Source organism: Gavia stellata, chromosome 30, assembly GCF_030936135.1.
Source record: "Gavia stellata isolate bGavSte3 chromosome 30, bGavSte3.hap2, whole genome shotgun sequence".
Classification (NCBI taxonomy): domain Eukaryota; kingdom Metazoa; phylum Chordata; class Aves; order Gaviiformes; family Gaviidae; genus Gavia; species Gavia stellata.
This window is the reverse complement of record NC_082623.1, coordinates 7,202,725-7,229,276: the sequence shown is the minus strand read 5'-3', so window position 1 is coordinate 7,229,276 and position 26,552 is coordinate 7,202,725. Positions and strand designations below refer to the sequence as shown.

Genomic DNA, 26,552 nt, shown 5'->3' with positions numbered 1-26,552 from the left:
TTGCTTTGTGGATGTTGCTGCGTGGGTCCTATGGACACAACACGCTCCCCTACATGCAGGAGTAGACAGAGGCCATGAGGAACCAGGCAGCGCTGCCAAATGCATCGTACGTTGCCACAGAAAACCGGGCAGGAATCCAGGGTGAGGTTGCCAGCGGCTGCCCCGGCCTCCACCGCAGAGCCTGCTCCTACAGCTGCCGGCAAGGCGGAAGCCTCTGCGGGGGCTGGCTGGCGCTCCCGGGAGCTGCATCTGGGGATGCTCTCTGCCAAACTGGCCCCCTGGGCAGCCCCTGGCTGCTACGGCCGGGAGAGGAAAGCCCTGCGCTGGAGGCTGTCATGTGCTGTGCTTCAATAGCAGCGCTCCAAGCTGGGTGACTAAATCTTGTACGTCACGCTGCACGTACACCCAGCTCTCGTGAACCATGCTTTCCTTGGGTGCAAACTTCACTTGTCAGCAAGAACAGAGGATGAGGCAGCTACAGGAGCTTGGGTTACCTCGGGAAAAGCTACATGGTGCTGAGAGCTGCAAACAGGTAAAACAACGGTGAAGCATACAAAATTGAGTATAGGAGAGCAAAGGTGATTAATTATCAGAACATGAACCAGCACAAGAATACAGTGATAGAAATACAGTAAGTTATTCAAAGGAATAAAAAACTTACGCTGGCTTTTAGGAGGGATGGTAGTTGGTAGGGTGGGAGGCATGCACCCCTCCCCTCCTGCAGCAGGTTTGTGGGGGCACGCTCTCACCAACTCATTTATGTTGACAATCTGTTGCCAGAAAGAAAATCTCTTTGGTACTTCAAAGGTCCGAAGGGCAGCGTTGGGAGCACAGAGTCAACCGCACCGTTGGAGAAGTACCTGCACATTTTCAGCAAAAGGTACAGGGTGTTTCCTACTGGAAAACTGAAATAAGAATCAGAGAATGGGTGAGGCTGCAAGGGACCTCTGGAGGTCACCTTGTCCAATCCTCTGCTCAAGCAGGGGCACCTGGAACCAGCTGCCAAGGAAAACGTCCAGACGGCAAAGTTTACTGTATTTTTTTCCCTATGAAATTTAAGTATCATAGAAGAAAAAATGAATTCTTTAAGCTGCAAACTAACAAAGTTACACCAGATGCTCAATGTATATAGCATTTTATTGAATTAAGGTATATTACAATAGACAAACATATATTACACATGCTATACAAAATATACATTCTTATGTGAAAAAAATATAAATAGACACTAGGAAATAGCAACAGGGAATAAGAGCAGCTTTGCTCACGCTGTCTTATGAACCCCCAGTTCCTGTACTGTTAGTACTTTGGCATTGATTGAAGAAACTGTTTGTGTTTACTGAAAACAGAATGGCCACACTGTCCCACCTGCACCTCCTGGAGGAAAGGGGAAAGAAGAGAGACCCAATTTTTTCTGCAAGTCTGCCTAGGAAGTTCTTCCACAATGCTAAGCACAGCAAGGTGTTCACCTACTTACGAGCTTCAGCTATTTACAACCAGCTTATGGACCTTAAAGAGATACCATTGCTCATGAAAGGATGCAAATGTCCTAATTCATAATGGCAGCTTTTATAGGCCAATATCTCACAGAAATGAGTGCAGCTTTAGCTCCTAAATGGCTTTGAGAGCTAGCACTTCAGTTTGTTCTGGTGCAGACAGCATTCATTTTAAAGCCTTGGTCTTGGCCAAGCACATCTTACCTACCTAAAGGGAATTCAATCACACTAAGGAGCTGTGCCCAATGTACACCTAAGGTCTGGACATCAACAGCTGTACTGTGACAGAGCTGTATTAGCTCAACTCCACAAGAGAGGGATGAAAGAAAAAAGTGACAAGCATTTGCCAAATGGTGATGGGAGACGGAGCGGCAGGAGGGGTGCTATTTTCCCGCTAGTGGGAAATCATGGCTCTGCACATGCCAAGAAGCACTCTGCCACAGCAGCCTGTGTGAATATCTGGAGAAAGCAGCAAGCAGCCCAAAAGGATGAGACTTTTCTGTTGCTGTAGTTTCATGACCTGACCTTTCTCATTTGGATTTAAACTGACAGTAGTGGATTCCTGCAACAGAGATAACTTTGGATTGAAAATAAGCACCATGTCTTAAATGCTGTCTGGAAAGGAAAAGCCTGGAGGAAATAAAACCAGAAAAGAATGAACTTAAGATTCTTCTTTTAGCATGTATGTTATTAAAACATTTCAGATACCAGAGCCCAAAAAGAGTTTAACACACCTGTGTTTCTCTCTGCTTTATCCAAAGGTCAAGGACAATTGGATCCTCTTCCTACTAAAGCTGCTGGCTATCAAAGCTGCTTTGAGAGCATGGTAAGAGCCCTTGGTAATATCTGCTCATTTGCATAGATCTGACTATTATCCATTCCCAAAAGCTGTGCGAAAATAATCATTATTCCTCACTCATTTACTCAAATAATCCACAGTCTCAAAAGTTTCAGCTGTGATTCTGTGTGACTGCATCTGATACTTCAGTCACACACACTTCTGTCTAGGAATGGATCAATGGGAAGTCTTACATACTCTCTTGGGCTGGTCCAAAAAGGTTTTTCTGTCTTTATAAAAATACACCACGCAGCTGTTTTCATTTTAGTACATATCTATGACTTGAAAAAAATACAACAATGACTAGGAAGAAAGTCCCTTGCTCTTCAGGCGTGAGTATACAGCATAATGTTGAAGTACTCCAGCGCTGAGCACAACACACTTGCTGAAAACCCATCAGCTGGTGAGTCTTTAACCCCTGCTACACAAAGGTGCATTTTCCCAGAAGAAAGAACTTTTCAGAAAGTCTTTATAATGTTCTTCCTCCTAATTTTGTCAGGCACATTCCACTGTAACTAATGAAGTTTGTGTTCCCTCTGTCTCAGCAAGCACTGGATTTTCAGTATTGAGTGGTTCCCTGCGTATTGTTTCATTTCTCACCTGCCAAATATTTAAACATTTTGGCCAGGCTAAGACCTAGGGAACTATTAGACAGTTCAACAGAGCAACAATTTTGCCTGATATTTTACAAGAGAAAAGGACACTACATATGCCACTTGGCTGTGCAGAGGAAATAGAAAATCCACAGTTTAGTTCACTGAGTATTTATCAAATTATCTCATTTTTTCTGATGCTTTTCATCACAATGTTCTTTTTCAAAGTTCACTTAACTGTCAGCTAGGAAAAATACATGGGGATCTCTCTGCTACATACACAATACAAAGGCTTTTTTTAGCGATAAAAGCTTAGATAAACTTCTGAAACAAACCACTCAAAACTCCCATCTTATAGCTATTTTACCAGATGACCAGAAGGAAACATTTTGTGTACTGCTCTTTTTGTTTGCTATTTACAAGAACTTCTGGGAAGCTGGACACTACAGCCTGGAATACAGGTTAACACTGCTTGTTAATGCAGGGTCTGTTGCACTTTATGCTCTAGTGGACAAGACGGGTGCCTAACATAGAGATTTAAGGAGACTCTCAACACTTGAATGGGTCAAACTTGGAATTCTGCTAACGCATGAAATGGATCAGCTTGCAGTCAGGGTCAGCCAGGCTTAATGCATACAGAGTTGTATGTAACAATGAAATTCACCGATATCACAGTTTCACCACATACCTATAGTAAATTCATTTCTTTCCAAAACAAAGACAGCTCTGTCCCCTCAGAAACAAGCTTTCAGTCTCACAAAAAAAAAAATATGGCTTGATATGCAGCTGTCAAGACTAACAGTATGATACATACTTTGGCATAATAAAAAATATATTTACATTACAACCAACACATTTATATGCTTAGTGTATACAAAATATTTATAAATGCAAATTTATTTACAACTAGAGTCCATTATTCATAGGAGAAAACGAGCCCCAAAGTTAGACTGGTAACAGACGCCTGTCAACAGTCTAAGGAACAAAAAGCTGGCCAAGAGTTTTATGCTTACAATTACTGGGGAATTCCATGAGGAGGCCCTGAACATTTGTTTTCAAGCAGATAATGCAGTATGAAATAGCTATGCATTCTTGAGAGATTTTCAAAGCATGCACCAACACAAAGGCTGCTTCCAACATCAGAAAATCCATGTTTTAATGCTATTCTTGTGGATATCACTAATCATCCATGTGTTCTGTTGCACATTCCCATTTTCCAATACACAGAAATCCAAGGAAAAAGGGCATGTGCCACCTCCTCCTAGGGAGTCTGACTCTGTTTAGTCAGCCTGTAATTGTAGACACACGTACACAAGCATCTTTGGCCTTGGGGTTAGTCCTGAGGTAGTAAATACAAAAAGTCAGTTGATACGGATTTGCTTTCAAGACTTCATTTTAGTGTCTTACGTAGTTTCACTATAGTCATGAATGTTCCGTGTCCTATGAAAATCAAAGTTATGTTCACGTAACCTGTGGCAAGGTCTGGGTGAAGCAGCTTGTTCCCGGTCACTGTCAATAATGCCCTCACTTCGAAGAGGTCGTGGGGTCTCACGGGCTGACTGCTGATGCAGAAAGCGTGAGTGAGAGCACGCTAGGTCTTTGTTTACTCCCCATAAAGGAATCTGAAAGGGTTCTGAGGAAGAAAAATCAGAATATGAACAGGAGTGAGTTTGTGATAAACACACTCAAATTTTAGACAGATTTGAGTTGTGCAACTCAGCAATAACAGTCTTTCTGAGGTTATTTCCTCTATTTTTGAGAGCATATTTGACTGGATGCTCTCCCGCTTCAGCAATCTGTTACAGTAATCAGAAACAACAGTTTCAGTGGGAATTTTTAAAAAGACTACCTGGAAGAAAGTCAACATAAAAACAATCAGTTTAGAAAAAAAAAAATCTTTTGGAGTTCTTTGAAACTCTGGCCAGCTCAAACAGAAGGGCTATCTGAATTTTCTAAGTGAAGCTTTAACTCTTGGCTAATAGATGTCCTTGAAGTACATGCAAGGGATCACATTCCACAAGCTCTAAGAGATGAACTCTACCTTTTTACTATTTTTTTTTTTTTTTTTACTATCTTTTTAGCAGCACCCTCTTCAACTCTTGGGTACTGGATGCAAACTGAGGACTATTTCTGATAAAAGGTGGTTAATAAACAGATGAGTTACTCCACAAACTAGTCATTTGAAGAATTAGCTGTGTATCAATAATGAAGGGCAGCACAAGGAAGGCCAGAGTTATCAGGGAATACAAAGCAACAAGAGGAAAAAGGGGACACTCACCATTAATCTGCTGGGAGGAGATTTTCTTTTCACTTATTTTGTCATGGTTGGTAAGGAAGACAGACATGTCTCTGTCTGCTAAAAGATTATCAAGAGTACTGTTTTCATGCTGGGTGCGTGCTGTATACGTTTCCTTAGGCATCTGCACCATAAGATTAGGGAGGGTTTGATCCAGGGGGTCCTCTTCTGTGATGTAGGCATAGGGACAGTACTCTCGTGTCCTGGAGTAGATGTTTGCATTGTCGTAACAGTCCGAGCAGATCACCAATGGTGCTGTGCCACCTGACAAACATGATGGAAAAACAAAATACTCTCAAAGATGATAAGGATGCTTGATTTCCATAGACTCTTTCATGTCTTAGCATGATCATGTATTACAGTGGCACAGTTCATAAGGCCTTTATACAGTTAACATGGCAAGAGAGTACTCAGCTTGACTGTTTACCAAAGAAGTCACATGAGAAATGCTCTAGGTTCACCACCAACCACATTCTCAATATGAGGGGGAGGCTGACCAGGGGAAAACCATGGACATGACTGAGAGTGCTCTCATGTCTGCTCTCCTGTTTCAAGGGCAAAAGGGTCCCATGCAGGTCCAACCAGCTTGCACACCAGACTGAAACACCCCTGGAATCAAACCTGGATACCTATCCACATCAGCTTATGCTCTTGTACCAGACTTGTACCCTGCACGCCCACACACCTCAGACCAGATGATAAAGTGGTCATCGAGATGAGCTGCTTCTCAGCTCCTTCCCAATACCGACTCTGGTGTAGTAGGACTACAGACTAGAGGGAATGGATCATGGGACAGGTGTGAAAAAAGTTACACTGAAGGATCACTTTTGAAAGCCAGCCTATATAAGGACTGGATGGCTCCTCAGCATTTGGATGGTAAAAATAGCATCTTTATAGACTCAATGACGCAAATATCCTGAAAAGCATCCAAAAAAGGTAGGGAAATAGCGTAGACCCTTTAGCTGTGATTGTAGCAAGCACACTATATGTCTGGCAGAGGCAGTAATTTTATGCCAAGGACAAAAAGTACAGCAAGTCATCTTCCAAGCAAACTATTTCCACCTCTATTGCCTGGACTCTTGAGATGCCAAAGGAAAGAAACAGCATAAAAATCTACCTTGACATTTAACCTAGGAATTCTCTAATGGCATCCTCACCTTGCTGAACAGATCACAAACCCTGAAGCAAAGAACCTCTGGAGGGAACTGTACTACTCTGGCCCCTGAAGCAGTCATGACATCTACGTGCAAAGGCACCCATAGCAGATGTGAGCCCAGACATTGCTGGACCAAAGATTAAATGATGTGCATGCAATGCAGAAGCCTTGATAGCAGAATATAAACAAACACTAGAAGAAAAACAGGAGATGCCTCAAACTCAGAACGATCACTGGAAATTTTCGGATCAACCCGAATTCTTCTCTAGGAAAAGTCACCTTTGACATTGATATGCAGTACTACACTGCATTGTGCAATACTGCTGCCAGCTATGAGGACTAGACTGTGCACTGGCATCCTGCTGAAAGACAAGTAATACATGTGAGGGCTTTGCTTACCATCTGTGCCCTTATGCACATAGCTACTGGCTGGAGGCATAAGCTGCTGATGGCTTCCTGCCTCTGAGTTACTGTAGCCTTCCTGAGGCTCTGACAGAGTTCCTTGGGAGGACAGATAGCTGGGAATGTCTGCAGGTAGGTTCATCTCCTCTGCAAGGCAGAATTAACATTGATGTTAACAGCTAAGTGTGAAGATTTCAAAGTAGTACCAACACTATTGCCCATATTAACAAAAATGTCATCCAGAATTTCAGCTCACATAGTAGTTTTCTTTTTTCTACCTCAGTGATTAGAAATCCATACAGCTAGTTCAAAACTAATGGTGCCAGAACAGAAATTTACACACATTATTCTAGGTCCTGAAAACATTTGTAAGTTTATTCAAATATTTATTTCCAAACTTTAATGTTTTCCCCTCAAAGTAGAACAAATCTAGTGTATAAGGAATAAAATTAACACACTGTTGATATTTAAAAAAACCTCTAAAATGAAGGATTTTGAGCAAATCCCTGAAGAGATGTTAGAAGGAAATCTTCAGTTCTTCAATCTTATCATCTGTAATGAATCCAGAAACTTCACCACTCTTAACAAGTGTTTTGGATTAAAAACAGGGCTGAAGACTTGCTTTTGCACTTTACCTGTGTTAGTGATGCTGTAATCTTCACTCTTCCTTCTCATGTGGTAGATCACAATAACCCATACCAGGGAAGTTCCCACAACACAGCACACCACGACAATAATCACAATGCCTACTGTTGTCCAGCCATCCTCCTCATGGACAATGCCGCTCTGGGAAGAATCACAATTTGGGGAAGCCAGAACATTTAGGTAAATATGGCCACGCTCAGTGCCCAGTGTGTTGGACATAATGCACGTGTACTTCCCAGCATCCTCTAGTCCAGCATCCACAATGATAAGGAGTTGATTTGCCGCAGCAAAAAAATGCCGTTCTGTGACTGTCAAAGGGCCATCGTCTTTAGTCCAGTTGAGGCGAGGGGCAGGACTGCCACCAGCTATGCACTGCAAGACAGCAGTTTCACCTCGGGTTACCGTTCTGTCTTCCAGGGGCCGAACGAAGGAAGGCGTTTCTGTGACAGCGGAGGAAAAAAACCAATAAACCGTAAGACATCATCATGCAACACCAGTGTGTACTCCATGATATTTAAAAATCTGATCTTACAACCTGAACCTAAACTTGAGCAATGAAACACAGAATTCAGGAAATCCTCTGAGTTCAGCTCTTCTATGGATCACTGCAGCAAATGCAAGTACAGCAAACATCCCCAAAATTATGCTAGCCAGTCTGGTTTATGTATTCCAATTCTAAATTTGCATATGACCATAATGTTAAAAGTCAGTGTCTTCAAAAAATACTGCACTCTAGAAGGAACTGTCCTACCATTATTACTCAGCATAGTTCATATTAACTGCAACTATATTTGTTCCAAGACAACACAAATTATCCATCTAGTCTACACTGCTGAATTGAGATTATGCCCCCTCAGTTCTCTCCTGCAAAGATCATACGAACTTCATTGGTCATCACTGTAGCTTAGCTTCTAAAGCTTCACTGTTCAAAAATCATGTCAAGTGCTGCATTCAAATGCCCCAAAACAACGTGAAGCAGTTGGAGATGCTGTTCCTGGGGCAGCATCCTTAAAGTTTTGGAGGTGGGGGGAGCAACCACAGGGGAAAAAAAGTCTTCTCTTATTCCTTATTGCAGAATTCAATCTACAGTTAGAGGAAGAGGAAACTATGCTCTTTATATTTTAATTTCACTCTTTAGGACTTAAGCTCGCTACTTACAGATAAGCTACATTACCGCTGCAGAAGTGAAGAGATCCATATGCAAGCACAGATTAGCACGCCACTTACCTAACACAGTCAGTGTGGCATTTGCTGACAAACCACCTGCAACATTTTGTGCCATACAGCTATAGATTCCCATGTCTTCTATTTTCACATTTGCAATAAAGAACACATCATCCTCAGGCATGACGTGCATCCTCCTCTCTCTTGCAGCAGGGAAGTCTGTGCCACCATCTTTCTGCCAGGAGATCTGTGGAGTAGGGTGGCCCTCTGCAGCACACTCCAGCCTGGCCATCGCCCCAGTGCGGATAGTAAGATCCATGGGGGTTTTCAGGAAAGAAGGTAGCTCTGGATCAATGGAGACATAGTTTCAGTATTTTCAGTACCAGGGAAAAAGCAGCAAAAGCTCCACAGCACAGAGAATATCTGAAACACACCTGCAGTTCTCCCTAAGAGAGAGGGTCTGATCCTTCTGAAGAACTGCACGAATTTTCAGTGGTCATTTCTACGAGCCTATCCTCCAAATTTAAATACAGTATCTACAGTGTTCATTTAAGATGATCTGAAGAACATTTCTCATGGGGAAAAGACAGGGAAAAGGCTTAGCCTTCTTCATAAGCCCTTTGTCACACTTTTTCTTCCCTGGTAATGGGGAAGGGTCAGCTTCCACCTTGTCAGTCCAAGTCTGCATTATCTGTTCTGAACAAGCAAAAGCAACACAGGCACCTCTGCTCTCAAATACAATGGGGATCAGTGGTCTACCAACTGACGTGAACATTGTCTTCCTACTTCCCTTCCCTCAAGCCAAAATAAACAGAATCATTATGGCTAAAAACAAAGGACTTCATAATGGATTTTTCAGAGTTTGTTTCCAGTCCCACAAGTTATTTTCAGTTGAATCTTCCCTAGCTTTACAAACACATGAGAAAGGTGCTTAGTTCTGAAGAGACAGCAGAGGGAGCTTTTAGTTTAAGAGACTTCTACCTCCATTTAACTAGATGAACAACTAACTGTGTTATAATGAAAGCAGGGGAGATATGTGCCCCTTTTGAAAAGTGAACAGAAGGCTTTTCACTCACCAAAGAAAAAAAATCCCATCTTTCCTGCTTTTTATAAAGATGCTTCTAAATACCAGTGAGACAGTCTTGCAAGATTATTTTGGGCCAGCTCTAGTGAAAAATAGACTTATACCTATTTAAATAAAGCTTTAGGTTAACAGTGTTTCTCCTTTGTTACCATGATTGCTTACCATTGACAGTCAGCTTGGCTTTGTTGGAATAATTGGAGCCAAAGTGATTGGTGACAATGCACTGATACTTTCCTTCATCAGTGAAATTCACATTGAAAAGGTGCAGGACAGTGGTATACTCTACCACCTCACCACTTTGCTGCTGATATCTGGCAAAATTCTCAACCTCTGCATCACACAATACTTCGCTGTCTTTACGCCAGGCAGTGGACATGGGTGAATCACTGCTGCTCACAGCAGTGCAAGTCAGAGTCACATTCATGCCTCGCAGAGCAATTGTGGTCTCGGGGTGCACTCTTATCTGTGGTTTCGGGAAATTATCTGAAAAGAAAAGCACCACGATTAGTTACTTTCCTCTTCAACTTGCAATTAATATTGGAAGAAAACTCACTCAAAAGACAATGTAAGCAGAAAGAAAGCTTTGGGAACAGATGTCCTGCTTGATGTGCACATATTCAGCTGTTTTCAGTTGGAAATCAAGCTGTGAAAGAGGATTAGAACCACACATAGGCATACAGAATAAGCATTGAGAACAATCAGTATAGAAGCCTAGTCTTGAGCAGCGCCCTGCATTTTGTACAACTGTCTGGAACTTGCTATATTTAGATCACACACAAAAGCCGTGCTTGGCTGAAGAACTAGGCTATTTTACAAAGGACTGAGACTTATTTTCAGATAGTTTACACAACGTGAAGAGCCTTTAAGTTCTACAAATACAAAGCATAGCAAGCTGGCAGTTCACAATCTCATCCCACTCGAAGAGAGTTATTTCAATACCTATTATTTCAGCAAAGGCATTCTCGTAGGCACACACAGCGTTCAGTGTCAGGCACCACGGTGGTGATATTAGAATGGAGAAGTGGGTGCTTGCGCCTACACCACGATTATTTACCACCAAAAGAATGAAAGAATTGCATACACACAAGTAACACTTATCAGATTTCTCACTCAGAAAATGGAACACCAGACTATTTCCAGGCCTGCCACAGGCTTCATACATGACTCTGGGCAAAGAGTCTTTCAGTTTTCCATCTCACAGTTTGGTTACAAAAATAATCAGGCTTATGTCTGAAACTGTGGTGGCAGAGACCGGATAAACATTACAGATATGGAGCATCAGAAAACACGCCAGAGTATTAACTACTCTAGCCTCACCGGTATGGACAAGAACCAGTAAGGAAGTGTCAAACAGCCCTTCCAAAGCTAAAGGCATTCCTAAGTGGGGAGAATGGAAGCATAATCAGTTTTTAACAGCAACCTAAATGAAAAGCAATGCAATCTCACAGAATTACTTCCTCGGGCTAACTTCAGTGTTCAAATACAGCAAAACAGAGCAAAGAGAAACAGAATTAAATCCCAAACTCCAAAGCAGACCCAGTGATGTACACAGGTCCACGTGTGCATCATGGCCAAGACCAAGTACATCCAGCAGTGCTACAGCCTGATTTCGGAAAGGTACCTGCACAGATTTGTGTTACCATGTTTTTATATCAAAAGTCATTAAAAATACAAACCACAGACAAAGTCATCAGGGTCCACACTGAGAAGGCTTTGTCCTGCTAACCATTCAGGATGAGCACAGCTAACGTTTACAGCCTGCTGTAAATGGCTGTCAGTGAGCCACTGCGGCAGCCATTTCAACTGGCAATCACAAAGCAAGCTGCTAGTGTTCAAAATTCTGCAGAAACAAGGCAAAATAAAAGTGTGATTAAAGTTTAGTATTTCACATTCCTACATGTGATTTCATGCAGCAAAACAACTTAAAGCATATACGTTCAGGAATGTCAAGGTTTACAGTATTCTTTTATGCCTATGGATATTTATTACAAAATGTTAGCTATATATGCTAGAAACAATCCAGAAAAACCTTCCCCTCTATGTCAGCATTAAAACCTTGTATTTCTTTTTCATTCTGAAGAAAATAACCCTGGATTTTCAACTTCTAAAAAACCAGTAGGCCTGTCTTTACAATTATCCCATCCCTCTTTAAAGCAATTAAAAGGAACGTAACACTGCAGAGCAGCTCTATGTCCCAAACTAAACACACTTGCCATTATGAAATGACTGTAAGCCTCAAGATTCATTTTCATGCCAGCTAATAAATATTTAAGAATTGAAGTTATTTGTTTCATACAGGTATCTACTGCAAATTGTTTTCTCTAGTCCACAGAAAATCTGCAAACAGGAAACAATGATGGGTCACTTTTTCCCCACCACCTGCTTTCAAAGTTTCCTAAATATTATGTACGAGTATGACTGATTGGAGAAAGTCCAGCATTTTAACAAGAAGTGATCTGCCACTAGATGAATCCAGTAGTGAGAAAGGAGAGGCACACAAACAATCCAGGATTCCATCTTGCTGTTTGCCCATACATACCAAGATTCCTCACTTTTAAGATATATTAGAGAAGGCAATGAAAGTCCTATCTTTAACACCTAAAATGTGTCTCCTCAAACTGGCAGATCTTGCCAACTAACAGTCCATCTGGCCAAGATTAATTAATTGAATAACAGTTTTATACAGATTACATGATATTCAGAGACTTTATCTCATAGAGATGACTGCGTTACAGTATGATTTGTCTTGGGTGTGAAGGTCACTTCAAATTATAATACTTTACATGTCTGAATATCCCAAGAGGCTCTGACAGCTTAAGCATCTGCTGAGCAACTAAAAATTCTTGTCTAGCTGTGAATTTTAAAGCCTTTCCCTAGCCCCAAAAACAGGAAGACAAAATGTAGCGTTTGTTAACCCCCCAAAAGATTCCTGATGAATAATTTCTTTGGTTCACTGTCTACACGCTAGCATGAGCTGAGTTTGCTGCAAAATCGTAAGATAAGAAAAACTTAATGGTTCAGCACTGCAAGAAAAAATTATTTTCTACTAATTGCAACTAAGGAAACGGAGGTGCAGGTTTTATCAAACCTTAAATCTAACTATACTGCTACGGACTTTGAGTTGGTAATAATCAGGATTGCTTTAAATATTTCATGATGAAAGCAGACACAGTTCAGTCAACTTCAGCCAATCCTACAATGGCTGAAGGATTCTTTACAAGGTAGGACTTGTAAGGAATCTGTAAATAATTGTCAAGAACTTACAGCTCCTTCAGGTGAGCCTGGGCAAACGCATTTTCTTGGATGGACATTACTGCATTGTTGCTTAAATCTCTGTAAGTTAAGCAAAGAGAACAATAATGGGTAAGTATGGTTTCATACACTACCTTCAGTTAAATTATTGAAAATTGGACAGAGAGTACAAGACTGAAGTTGACAAATAATTAGAAGTTCTACAAAGTAAAGTACTTACAGATGTTCAAGTCCTTCAAGACCAGAGAATGCTTTTTTGGTAATTGACTTAATCTGGTTTCCTTGCAAGATTCTGAAAGACAAAGCCCCCCAAACCCAGAAACCAGTCTGAATGTCAACATGAGTTCATAAATAAGACCCAAAAGAAGTTCCCTATGATGTTTAACTAAGTTTTTTCTAATTCTAGCTGAGCTAGAAGATCAAATACTATTTTTTTGAGCTTAAAGGCTCAACTAATTTTCCAAAGAACAGGGTTTCTTTTCCGTTCTTAACTTAGAGATTTGGGTTACAGATACAGAAGATAGTTTAAATCAGCAGAATGAAACAGTGATAAGCAGAACTTGGGAGTGGAGCAATAACCTTCTAATACCAATCTGCCACAAACACATTAGCTCCCGAGACTGCACCCTCATACCAAGCTATTTGTTATAAGCAATGTCTGTAGCTCCACAGGATGGAGCTTCCTAGAAAGCACATGGCACTGGATGAAAAGTGCACAGTCTAAGTACTGAAAAGCTGTTAATTCAATAGTGTTTCATATTTGCTCAAAAAAAATGTTACGGTTTTTTTTAAGCGCTTTTACCCAAACTAAAGAAGCACAAAAAGTGACAATCATCACACAGCAGGACTGGGCTATTCAATAATAAATACAGTCAAATACTTATGCTTAATTTCTTCAAAATGGTGCTGCAAGGTGATCCAGTGTCACATAGATCCAATGTTCCTGACCATGGAACACAAGCCTAGCACAAGTTACAACACAGAGCTGGAAACACACTGAATACAGCTGCCAACCAGAAAGGCTTTCTACCTCGTGTCATTGATTTACATTTACAATTACTTAATATTTTGCACCTTCCCTCTACTCTGTGTGCCTGGGAAGTACTGTCATTTAAATGGTTTGTAATACATACAGTTTATCCAGCCTGCTGAGTCCCACAAATGCTTCATTTGCATCTTCTATGGCCCAGGAGATCTCGTTGTTCCGCAAGTCCCTGCAGGAGAAGAGCCTTCTTATAAAGGAGCCTTGTAACATCATCATGGCCACTGCTAGTGGTGAGCTAGGGAGGAGAACTTACTGTTGTACAGGCCTGCTATGGTGTTCTCGCACAGTGTCACCTGGAAGGTCTCAAATCTTTTATAAAACTAAGCTTGTCAGAAGATGAATATTCCATTTCAGAGATGCAAGAGAAAATAGAATTGTTCAAGATCAGTGCCGCAGACAGAACCACAAACAAATTCCGCAGTACTCCTTGATGTGGTATTTAAGGAAAGACCCAGTCTGTCATGTGATGGACTTTTTACCAGAAGCTGGGAGAGGCTCCTGAAGCAAGTTGGTTCATGTAAATGAATTAACCAATACACTAGCAGCATTAATCTTCCTGAGTAACAGGCTTATAATAGCATTAGCATATTAAGAGATTACATACAGGTTATACCGTAAGGCTGCCAGGCACAAAGTAGTAGATTTTCAGAATGAACTTGATATTCTGCTCAGAAATCTCGTTACCAGATAATGGGATTTCTGTTTGACCTCTGCACAGCACTTTGGCCCCTCACGTAGAAGACCAGTCTAAACAGCAAAAGCAATATAGCAATATGGTTCAGAGAGAATTAAATGCTTTTTAGAGAGAAGAAATAAATTCAGTTGCATTTTTAGCCTGAATGGCATGGACTGAGCCAAGAGTTTCCGTCAAAGCCACAGTTTTCATCTGTTTTGGTACCACTGTGCACAGAAGTCCCTGCAGACAGGAGTGTGTTTAAAGGAAGATACACCAATGAAAAACAGTCCGTACTGCATTTTACCAGATATTATATGCATCAGCTTGATGGAGCTTCCAAACGAGTCAACTGACACAGAAAGCGAACTACATATACAGACAACTGTATACATCATCTCATATAAAAATTTCTTTCCTTGTACTAATGGTGGAAAAATGAATTATCTACCTTCTCTTAAGTGAGACTGTAAATTGTGTAGAATACCATCCTGGAAGAGAGTGGGCTCAACCTCCAGGACATTGTCAGTGGTAACACATTATTTTCTTATTTTTCTTACTTTGAAATATGGAAGTCTTGTTCTTAACACAATGCAGCAGTCATTTCTACAATTAATACATATACACTTTAAAATTTAGGACAAAAAGAAAAGAATTCCATGATTCAAGCCTCACAAGGTCTTAACAAATCTGACCTTGATACTTGCTCACATTAAGTATTTTCCCCTTTGAAAATTATTCAAGCTAAGGTACTGGACATGGATGTGATCTAATGAGAAGAATGACTACATGAATAATATGCCAAATTTATTCCCAAGTTGCTAATTCTTGTAATTTGAAACTTGTTTCTAGAATTATCTCCAGGTCTGCTTCAGAATTTTAGATTGTGAATGCTGGAGGGGTATCAATGCCAAGCTACTCACAGTATTATGAAGTAAATAATGCAATAAGATGTAAAACTTCAAAACTTCAGTGCTATTCTTAGATACAGCTTTAATCCTACCTTGCTCTTACCACCTTGTAGTTAATATACAGTTTTTACAGTTTATTCTCATTAAAGCTACATTGCAGAATAGCGGCAGGAGCTGAACATACAGAGAAATATTTACATCAGTCTTAGCATTGAAACAAATGGTATACAAGCAACAATGGAACTAATCCGACAGCAACACGGTATCTCCTGTTGTTTGAAGTATTTTTACACTCCACTACTCAGACCACTTAGCAAAATGAGCGAGCAACCCAAAAGAAAAGCCCCTCATTGTGTGAGCTGAGGAGTTGGCTCCTCATGCTTGGCTGGGCACGAATGCTTGGAGCCTTGTTAATCACCACTGCCCTCCGTCCTGCACATTCCAACCCTGAAGCAAATGGCCAGCCTCTCAGCTGTTGACGCCCCTGAGGAGCCCAGGAAAACCTACTAATTAATCGGCTCTTGTTCTTTTTCATGCTACTTTAAATCTAAGAAATCAGTTCTAATTATTTCATTAAAAGGTTGCATTAAGGTTAACAGAATATGACTGCTTACATAAATCTCTCTGGTGAGTTTGCTTGTTTAAGCATTTATTTAATGAACTGACAGAGGGGTTACAAACTTTCACTCCTTTCTCAACTACCATTGTTCAGGATGATTACAACTGTTCAGATCCACTTGCGACACTTTTTTTTTTATTAAGCACCAGAATTGAGTCTTCTCTTATCAGAAATATCAAACAGCCGCAGCTGCTACGAAAGGTCCTGGCAAAAGCAGAGCCTGTACCTCGGACAGCAAGAAGTAATCCTACACCTCTCCCTTACGCCATGCCTATCACTTCAGCGCACAAGCAGGGTGGGCTAAACCGTACCTTCTGCAACCAGAAGGATTCAGCGGTTGGTTTCTGAGGTTCCAACCCTAACAAAACCATCTGGAATAACGAGAGGTCCAGGCTAACCATTCGATCCACAACGAGCATTTATGCAAACTGACTATCCACACCTTCTCAGAACTGGTATGACATGCAACTGGGCACTCAAGGTCACCAAACCACTGCTTCTTATCACCACTAAAATTAAGTGGTTCGTTTGTTTTAGCTGGGCCAGAATTCTGTTATCTCGGCAGACCAAAAAGACAGGACAGCACACAACAATGCCAAAACACTGATCTCAGGCTGTACAATGTGATATTCATTGTCTTTACTTCCAAAAGCTTCACCACATTAAACTGAGATTTTAACTAGAAGTTTTCAGTACTTACAAGGTTCGAAGATTTGTCAGACCTCTGAACACACCATCAGCAATGAGACTAATGCGATTGTCACCCAGGTTTAGTTTCTCCAATAAACCAAGTCCCACAAAGGCAGACTCCTTGAGGCGCGTTAGCTGGTTGTACGACAAGTCTCTAGAAAAATTGAATGTGCACTTTAAAGGCAAGTAGAGGGGGATTAATTATGAAGATACTATCAAACTTTGTTAACTATTGAGTTTTGATTAATTTCTCCAAGAGAACACTTATAAAAATAAGTAAAATACACAGCATTACCATGGGTCTAACAAGGAAATTGAGTACTTCCTTTGGTAACTCATTCTTGCTACATACATGCTATCCAATCTGTTATTGCAACATTACAAAATCCCCAATGAAAAGCAGCCCAGGACTTACAGCTCAGAAAGTCTTTGGCAGAACTCCCATGCATCTGGACTGATCCTGTTAATGGCATTCTGGCTAACATAGAGTTGTTGCAATGTCCGCAGACCATACAGCCAGCCCTTGTTTACTTCTGTTAAGTTATTATGTTCCAGTTCTCTAAGGAGTTAGAAGGAAAAACATTTGCCAAATAGATAATCAATGAAACATATATTTACAAAATTTCACCTTGTGGATCTCAAAATTATTTACCAATGTTAAGCCTTAGGCAACCTGAAATGCACGATTATATTGTGAAGAGCGAACAAAAGTATATGAAGAACTGAGTAACTCAACAACAGCTGCAGTGATCCAGTGGCAGAAGCAGAACTGTAATCTCTGTTCTCAAAGATTATTTCTTTTTAAAAAATCTTTTACTAACACTGCATGGCACACCCCTGCACTCTCTCTGTCAAACAGTCACACAACAAAGAACCATCCCATGTTATAGGGAGTGCAAATGAAAACCAGCAAAAAGCAACCTACGGAATCAAAGCATTCTTGATAACCAAGTGGGAAGAAGTTGGGGAGAGAGCCAATATCTTTCCACCTCTGAAGTAACCAGACATGATATCAAAATAATGGGAAAATACAGATCTGTAAACTCATTTCCTGCAATACTCATCAAATCAAGGCTGTGCTAAGATAGTAAGGGAAGCCATACAGGGCACAACCCTCCACAGCTAGAGTCCCTAAAAGAAATTCCAGGACTAGGCATACTCACAATTCTTCTATATTACCCAGGCCAAAGAATGCTCCATCCATTAGTCTGCTAATCCCATTGCGCTGCATTTTCAAGGATTTTAAGGATTCCAGTCCTTGGAATGTAAGACTTTCCACTATTTTAATCCGGTTCCTTTTCAGTTCCCTTATATAAAGATAACATTCAAATATTAAGACATCTTTTGATAAGCACCACTTTGTGAAAGTCAAGAACGCATACTGAGATGAACAACACAGCTGTAAATGCTATGTTTTTAAGCTTTCGAGACTGCTACTTACAGAAACTGCACGTGAGGCAATTTGAAGATCTTTGGTGGAATCACACTAATCCTATTTCTGTTCAGCTTTACCACCATTAGTGAGCTAGATAAGTTATCAAGACATCCTGCTTCTAGAGTAGTTATTCTGTTGTTACTCAGATTCCTAGGAAAGAAAGAGGAAAAGACGCCTTTCAGAACATGGAGAATTTTATGAACACAACTGCACAAGCACTTCAGAGCAACCACTTTTTATCAGAACTCAAGTTCTCTGTGAAGTCACATCAGAAATCTGAATTCTGGTATACCAAACTAAACCATTTTTCCTAAAGGAATCAGTGCTAGGAGCTGATTTTTACTGCATGCCCATGCTTCAGTTAGACATGGTCAAGACAATGTCAACAGTGATTTACTCAAGATGGGCAGAAATCATTCCATGTCCCTGCTGGCTGAAATATCTGCACTTCGACAACAGCAGTTACTGTTTTCCATACTATTTGAGAAAATGCAATACAGATTGGTATGAAAAGTATTTTATTTCTAGCACGTTTGTAGCTATCTTGAGCACTGTTACCAGCCAAAAGCCATGCAAAGCTGCCTACTTTAAGACAGTAACTTAGAGTAGATGTCTTCAACACTATTGTTGTAGAGCCAGGAATCCCAGACATAACAGATCACTCATACTTACAGGTACTTCAGTTGCATCCGTGGAAAAGAAGAAGCTTTAATTTCTGAGATAAGATTAGAACTAAGATCTAGATTTTCCAATGAAAGGTAAACTTGGAGTTGCTCAGCATTTATTTCTGGAATGGTATTGTGTACCCTGAAAAATACCGGCAACAAACATGATTAGCCACCCTTCAAGTTGCACAGCTGAAACAGCTATAGGATTCTGTACATCAACATTATTAGCAAGCCTCTTAAATGGGACATGTAGCCCACACTTCAGAGTGTTAATTCCTAAAGCAATACTGAAAATCCAAGAGCTATTTGCCACCTTGACGTATGAATAGATTCAAATTCTGGGGCCTGTAGTTGGGCTGTTCCTTGTGGGAACTGTCATTCCTAGACTGAATCCCTCCCCTTCAAAGCTGCCTGCCTTGGTTGACTGCATTTTATTGGTAATTTAGGGTGACTTGATTGTCTAACTGATTTGTATTTCTTTAAAGAGTGCTTACATATTCCCTAAAGCACTTTAGATGAGTAGTATTTCAAGACAAAAGAAGCTATGTTTTCCTACAACTTGATAGCAGAACTCTAATACAATTCTCACATTTGTTAAATGGGAAAAAGACAGACAAGCTATTACTTACAATGAGAGAAGAGTTATATTAGAAGTTGTTTCTCCAAAATACGGAATTTCACTGAGCTCATTGTAATTCATTTTCCTTAAAAAACCAAAAAAATATTATTGGCACTTCAAAGAAAAGAAAAACCCTTCTGTAGCAGCAGAACTTGTATCACAGAAAACATTTAACAATTTTGTTATGTTAATAATACTTAGTAGTTGACAAAAAAAAAATCCCTAAAAGCCTAAATACTGGTAATTTGAACAACTTAATAGCAAAGCACACTGTTTTTTACCATTCTCATGGATGCTATTATTTCTCTTTAACTTAGAATCAGCTACAGTCAAAACAAACATCTCATTTCTTTTAAAAAATATTGGTCTTCTAACCTTTTATGAAAAAGTTTTCTGCTCACAAAGCATCAATTTATACACAAAATGTGCTGCCAACACAGTGTCCATTTTTAATTAACTGGCACTGAATATTTCTACAAGTCAGATCAGATAGCTAGACATGCAATGAAATGTACTAATTAGAACTAAGTACAAAATCTTTAGAATTTATCCTCATAAAAAACAACTTACACTTCTTGTAGTGTATGAACAGACAAATCAATGCTCCAGTTGGATGACAATAAATGATTATGACTTAAATCCCTAGAGGACAAAGAGAAAAGTTATTCTAGCTCCTGGAATAAAACATGCATGCTTTATGCAACCTAAAAGTTTTAAACCATATTTTTGATACATACAGTTCCTCCTTCACCAAAGGAAGAAGAGGTTCTAGCTTGTTCTAGTGGTCACTCACAATAAAAGTCTAGACAGATTTCTTTGTTTGAATCAAGCAACTTTTTGTTTAAAAGGCTTCTTGAAAGAAAGATCATATCTGATCAGAGCATTTTTCCCTTAAATCATAGCTTTATCTACAACACTTGCCTGTGGCAAAAAGTAAAAACTTCCCAGGGACACAAAAATAATTTCTTACAAAATGCCTGTTATTGAACTCTCTTCTTAGCAAAGATCCCCATTTTCTCAGCCTGCCCAGCTTTTCAAAGAAGCTGGCTAGTCAAGGCAGGCTTATTTTAAAGGAACAACATACACACAATTACCAAACAAGCTGGAGGGGAGAGAAACATGAAGCTGGGAAGCTTATAGAAGGCATGCTTTAGCGCCAGTTGGTTTTGCTTATAGGAAACAAATGCAGGAGTTGGATTGTTCCAATGGGCAAGAGAGTTGTTAAATCTGTTTTTAATGCCCATCCTGGACGTTGATGCTATTCCCATTGCTTCAACTTTAAAGTGGGATTTTACTTTTGCCTTGGACTTGGTGCATAACATGTTGTAAGCAAAAACACATCCACTCCTGAGAGCTAACTCTTTGGGAACGGACTATCCCCATTTTGTGACACAAGTCAAACCGTGACCATATAAATAAATAAATCAGGTTTATGATGGAAAGCAGGTCCTAGCCATACCCGTGAGGACAGACAGACGTCACTCCAAACGGTGAAACCAACTCATCTTTTTGACGCCTTTCTGGTATGAGTCCAGAACGGAGACAAATCCCCAAAGCTTGTGCTGACAGCCTGAGCCGTTGTGTGTTGGGACAGGCCCAGCATTGCCACTGAGCTTGTGAAATATGACCGATATCCTCACCACAGTCAGAAAACTCTTGATAAGTGCATATATAACTGAACGCTGCCTATTAAATCAAAAAGTCTGCCTCTGCTAGCTAGTTGTGTCTGCCTGTCAGCAAGTCACCACGCTTCTCACTCCATTTCTGACATGGAGCACAGAGCCATAATGAGCTATTTTCAGCAACAGTTGTTCACCTCCTGATGAGTTCCTCTGATGAGGTCCTGAATCACTGTTTCTCTTTCATGATTACAAAAGTAACACAGTTCGTATTTATTATGGCTAGTTTTAAGATCATCAGGCAGGCTGCAGCTAAGCTGACAGAGGAGACAAAATTATCCTTTAAGAACAAAACTACCATGTATCTGTTAAAAAGACTATTAAAATGTAATTGATCATAGTTAAAAGTATTTCCATTGACAACCAGGCTCAGACAGTCATTGCACCCATGCGCTCGTCTACTCTTGCAATAGCTTTGGGCCTGTGATCGACTTCAACTACACCGAGGGTCCCACCAGTACAGACATGAAGCTGCCCAAAAACCGTAACTAGGGGAAGAAAAGAAATTGTACTGGTGCCCCTGTTGAAGAAGGGGTTGCACTACAAATTTAATCCTCACCGAGTACCAGTAAGTGTCCATCGGTGGGTGTTAATGCTGTCACAAGAACCCTCCACGCAAGGAAGACTTGCTGAGAACCAGAAGACAACCTAAACAGGACCTGGTTTTATTCACCCCAGAGCTCATGGCACTACTGATACACTTTTGATCTGTAAGACCAGAATCTACTGGGAGAGAGAAAGGACTTGACAGACTGTCCTTAACTTCCACTCAGGCTCAGCAATAAAGACACCGTTCTAGCAATGAATTATTAAAATCCTGGGTGTCATGGCAAGTCAGATGGTTGTTAATGTATTCTTTTAATTACATCAAGATGTAAATTATACAGATACAGCAGCAAACAGGTTTGCAAAAAATTATTCATTCCTACAATTAAAAAAAAAAAGAATCAAGGGAACCTGGAGAAGAGAACAATGCACATGCAGCCACCAAATGCTACTCTGCAGGCCTGCTCTCTCAATAAATACAATAATTAACCAACCCTAAATGCCAGTAACACATAAAAACAACCAACTATGAACTCCAGCTAGAGCAGTCTTCCTGCGTCAGGGGAGGCTGAGCACTCAGGACACCCGCTCAGGCTGTCTGCATCCACCCTGCCCACCACTGCCGGAGCCCGGCTCAGCCCCGGGGCTGTGGGCATGCCGAAGGAGCCCGCAGGAGCCATCAGTCCCGCTCAGCGGAGGGGACAATGAGTGGCAGCGCAGATCCCAGATCTCAGAGGAAGAGTCTTTCCTGGATCGTTCAAACATGCAGGCACCCAGCCAGTGCTGAGGAGACTGATCTTGGTAGCAGTGGGTTTAACCAGACTGGGGAGTACTAAGCCACGCTATTTCCAAAGGACCTGAGCGCAACCCACGGAGGAAGGATGAGGCAACGGACACAGAAGATAACAACACACTCCTCAAGGTGTCCAGGTATTACTACACTGATGAGCAAAACCATGCCATGGGTGCAGAGCCAGACCAACCTGCGTGTCAGGCATGGTTAGCGGGCACTGACAAAGATCTCGGGAGTCAGATTAATATGCAAAGAAAACAGAAACTTGATTTTTCTAAGGCTTTTGGGAAGAATAGAATATTTCAATTGGAAGTGACGTACAATGATCATCTAGTCCAACTGCCTGACCACTTCAAGGCTGACCAGAAGTTAAAGCAAATTATTGAGGGCATTGTTCAAAGACCTCTTAAACACTGACAGGTTACGCGGCCTGGGTGATGAGGATCTGCTAACATTCAAGTATCTCCCCCAGAAGCCTACTGTCTTACCACTAAGTTAGAAATTAAGATTTTAATTTAGAAAGCCCAGGAAAGTATTTTTCTGTTATTACTCAGATGCGGACTATAACAAAGTTGGCATTAACAATAAGTGGTCTTTCAAGAAGTTGGGTATAGTTCATACTTAAACCAGTTCTGACATTATTTATGTCTAGTTACTGTTACTGATGCTTTTCTTTCTGAAGTAGACTAATTGATCACTAAATCCAAAGTGTCTGATTTTCTGTGTTTATAGATAATTCAAGATTATCAAGATAAGCTAAGATTTCTGTTATCATGCAGAATCAGATATAATTCCCTTGCTCTGAAAAAGCCAAAACTGAAGAACCTGTCATTTTAGAAGCACTTGCATTTTTACCGTGAGACCCATGTTACACAAGATGCAGAGCAAACATGCAAAATTCGTATTTTAGAGGTTCATCTGGTATTGTATATAAAATCATCTAAACATTCATTTTGAGCTGAAGTGGTATTCATCTCAAGTAAATAAAACAGAATGCACACACCAAATTGATTACTATATACTTAGTCCTGGAGAACGATCTTAATTCAGCCCAACTGAGCATACCCGCTTTCTCCCCATAGCACTGTGCTGGTACAGGTGTTGGTACAGCAATGCAGCCAGCCGTTTGAGCTGAAAATACATAAGCTCATGCAAAAAACCCATTGTGAACAGAACTAGCTGAACTAATTAACTGATATGTAACCTACTTTTATTCATCGTCTCCCTAGTTACCGGCACATACAAAACACACTTGCAGGCACTAGTATATGACTGGAAGGCACTGACCTCCAGCATCGTGCTTCCCTTTCCCCCTACAGATGACTGCCCTACAAGCAGGGCTTGCATTCCTTGTTCTAAAGAATGTTATGTTAAGATGCAGGCACATCAAAAAATATTCGCTCTTTGACTTCCCTACCCTTTTCATCACCCGCCAGGTTATCCACAAAACATGTGATTTAGCAGGAAACATGAAGTTACAGTTGCCTGAATACTTGCATCGTGAAAAAGAGTTCTGAAGGTGCTCTCCTGGCCTTATTAAAAACAAAAAACCAAAACAAAATTAAAAACCACACACACTGGAAGCATCACCTGCAAGTAGTTTGAAAGAGTTAGGAAAACCAAGAATTTTTAGTCCTCAAAGTTAGGTGAAATGATATCACAGAACTGAGAGAACAAAGTACATCAGGAACTTTTTCATGGGAGAAAAATTAAGCTTTGATTAATTTTGAACAGCTTGTATGCATTATAGCTCGTTTAGATTCAGAACTGCTAGAGTAGTCCTAGAGAAGAAAAAACGTCACCCCCGCACACACACTTTGTGTGCCAAAATCCTAAAAGCCACAACAGAGAACATACGCTTAATTATTGTTTGCAGCACATGTCAGATTGCATAACGTAGTACAGCGCCAGCACCGCTTCTTCCCACTGAGTTTTGTGCCAAGCAGTTTTATACACACCCTTTATCAGCTTGGAGAAAGATACAAGTATATGTCAAAGCTTGAAAACTTGCTCTCCAAACAGGATGGATATTGTTTGGCTTATTAGCCACCTGATGAACTGCCAGCTCAGCACTGACACCCTCCCTGACAAGTGCTAACATTGAGATATCCTTGTACCTTTCTTAAACACGAAAGGTTTCACAAGTTAGTTGTTCTTCTATGCTGAAATACACATTTTCTCTTAAAAATTTCCACTTGCTTACCATGCAGTGAAGGAAGAGAACTACAGAACCACAAAGGGGCAAGAAGGTGACAAGCTTCCTTAGACATGCCTGGTTTTTAATACAGATCAGACTCTCGAGCACTTCTAGAGGAATTCCTGGCCTTAACCGAATGTTGGTTTGTATGTTTATAACATCTTCCAAACAGCCTTTTTTTCTTGGTCTGGAACACTTATTTCTATCAACTGGGAAACACAATCCCTCCAAGAGGGCCTGAGAACTCCTCTGTGCACAAAAGCAGTTTTTGATATCCATCATACTTCAGCATCTCTTCCCCCCCGGTACATTGCAGCCAAAGGTGACAAATGCAATGGTGACTATGACAGTAACGGCCAAGGATAAAGGCGAACCATACACGACCCTGCGTGAACGTTATTTAGCACACTGTCTAATTAAATGCTTGGGAGCAGAGACTAAGGGTGGGCTATCAATTGTTTTGTGGGTTTTTTTGGAAAAACAATGGCAGCAAACGTCAACGGGAGTCCACAACAGTCTTCCTGAGCAAAAGGAGGGAGTCACTGAGTTGCAAAGCAGCAAGGGGATGCAGAGGAAATCAGAAGTGCAGAAACTGCCACAGCACACAGCTGAAGTCAGGGGCTGGAAGGAATATTTCTAAGCACAATCATAAGGGACTGTGTCCTACAGCTCGACCTGAAAAAACGTTAAATCCTTGCTTGGCTAGCATTACCAAAACTCCTACTAGCCGCAACCTGCTCCCACTTCATAGTCCTCTCCCATGTTATCGTCAGTTAAGACAAGAAAAGCATGAAATCTGTGCCTTGGCGATCCCAAAGCACGACGTCTTCCCTCGGGCGGCTGCCGGTGCGGCGCTGCCAGACCCTCCTTCACTCCGCGCCCCCACTCGAGCGACTTTGGGTCGGCCGCTGCTCCTGCGAGCCGGGCTCCGGAGCCGCCGGTCGTTTCCTTCCCACCGCCCCGGGCCTGCCCACGGCGCTCCCGGCTCTGCCGCACCTGACCGCTCCGCTCGGGGCCGCGAGAACAGCTCACGGACACCGAGCCCCGGCCGGCGCTTCTGCCGCGCCCAGCACCGCCGGCCACTACGACCTGCCGCGCCCGCCGAGAGCCACGCTGCGGCGGCCGGGAGGCCTCGTACAGGGCTCCGCCGCAGGGCCTCGCAGCCCCGCGCCGGGACGCCGCTAGGCCCCGGCCCCGCACACACCCCCCCCGCCGCCGCCCGTTAGGCCGCGGCCTGCGCACCGCCCGCCGCCCGTTAGGCCCCGCGGCCTCCCCGCGCCCCGCCGCGCTCACTCACAGGCCCGTGGTGCCGGCGGGCAGCGGCGGGATCCTCCGGGGGCCCGGCCCGCCGGGCAGGCGGTGCCGGCTGCAGTCCAGCAGGCCGCGACGGCAGGAGCAGGGCGCGGCGCAGGGCTCGGCGGCGGCCGCCGCCCGCGCCCACAGCGCTGCCGCCGCCAGCAGCACCAGCAGGGTCCGCAGCAGCGCCCCGCGGGCGGCCCGCACGCCCGGCCCCGCTCCCCGCATCCCGCGGCCCGGCCCGGCCCGGCCCCGCGCCGCCCGCCCGGCCCGGCCGCCGCGCCCCGCCCCGCCGCGCCACCTCAGCGCGCAGGCGGCGAGGGGCGGGGCCGCGCTGCGCGGGGGCGGGCCTGCGCAGGGGCGGGGCGAGGGCGGGGCTCGTGCGCGCCGCGCCCCGCCCCGCCTTGGTGTCCGCCTCAGACCGGCCGCGGCCGGTCGCGGCGCTGGCGGTTCGC

At 42.2% G+C, this 26,552-nt stretch overlaps 1 protein-coding gene across 1 annotated transcript; it reads right to left on the bottom strand.

Annotated features, from left to right (window-relative positions):
- Positions 1-1,119: 1,119 nt before the first annotated feature.
- Positions 1,120-26,136, bottom strand: LRIG2 (leucine rich repeats and immunoglobulin like domains 2). The gene is made up of 18 exons (XM_059831056.1): positions 26,099-26,136; positions 20,157-20,228; positions 19,597-19,671; positions 18,972-19,106; positions 18,306-18,449; positions 18,028-18,171; positions 17,280-17,423; positions 16,875-17,018; positions 14,060-14,140; positions 13,147-13,218; positions 12,939-13,007; positions 11,351-11,514; positions 9,837-10,157; positions 8,654-8,935; positions 7,417-7,866; positions 6,779-6,928; positions 5,206-5,487; positions 1,120-4,560 (listed from the first exon to the last, which is right to left on the bottom strand). The coding sequence occupies exons 3-18, from the start codon at positions 19,665-19,667 to the stop codon at positions 4,331-4,333; spliced, it is 2,883 nt and encodes a 960-aa protein (XP_059687039.1). The 5' UTR covers positions 19,668-19,671; positions 20,157-20,228; positions 26,099-26,136; the 3' UTR covers positions 1,120-4,330.
- Between the last annotated feature and the right edge of the window lie 416 nt (positions 26,137-26,552).

Coding starts and splice junctions, on each gene's coding strand:
- LRIG2 (XM_059831056.1), bottom strand. CDS start 19,667: ATGAATTACAATGAGCTCAGTGAAATTCCGTATTTTGGAGAAACAACT. Junction 19,107..19,596: donor AATATAACTCTTCTCTCATT/GTAAGTAATAGC, acceptor GGTATTTTTCAG/GGTACACAATACCATTCCAG. Junction 13,008..13,146: donor CTTGAAGGACTTGAACATCT/GTAAGTACTTTA, acceptor CTTAACTTACAG/AGATTTAAGCAACAATGCAG.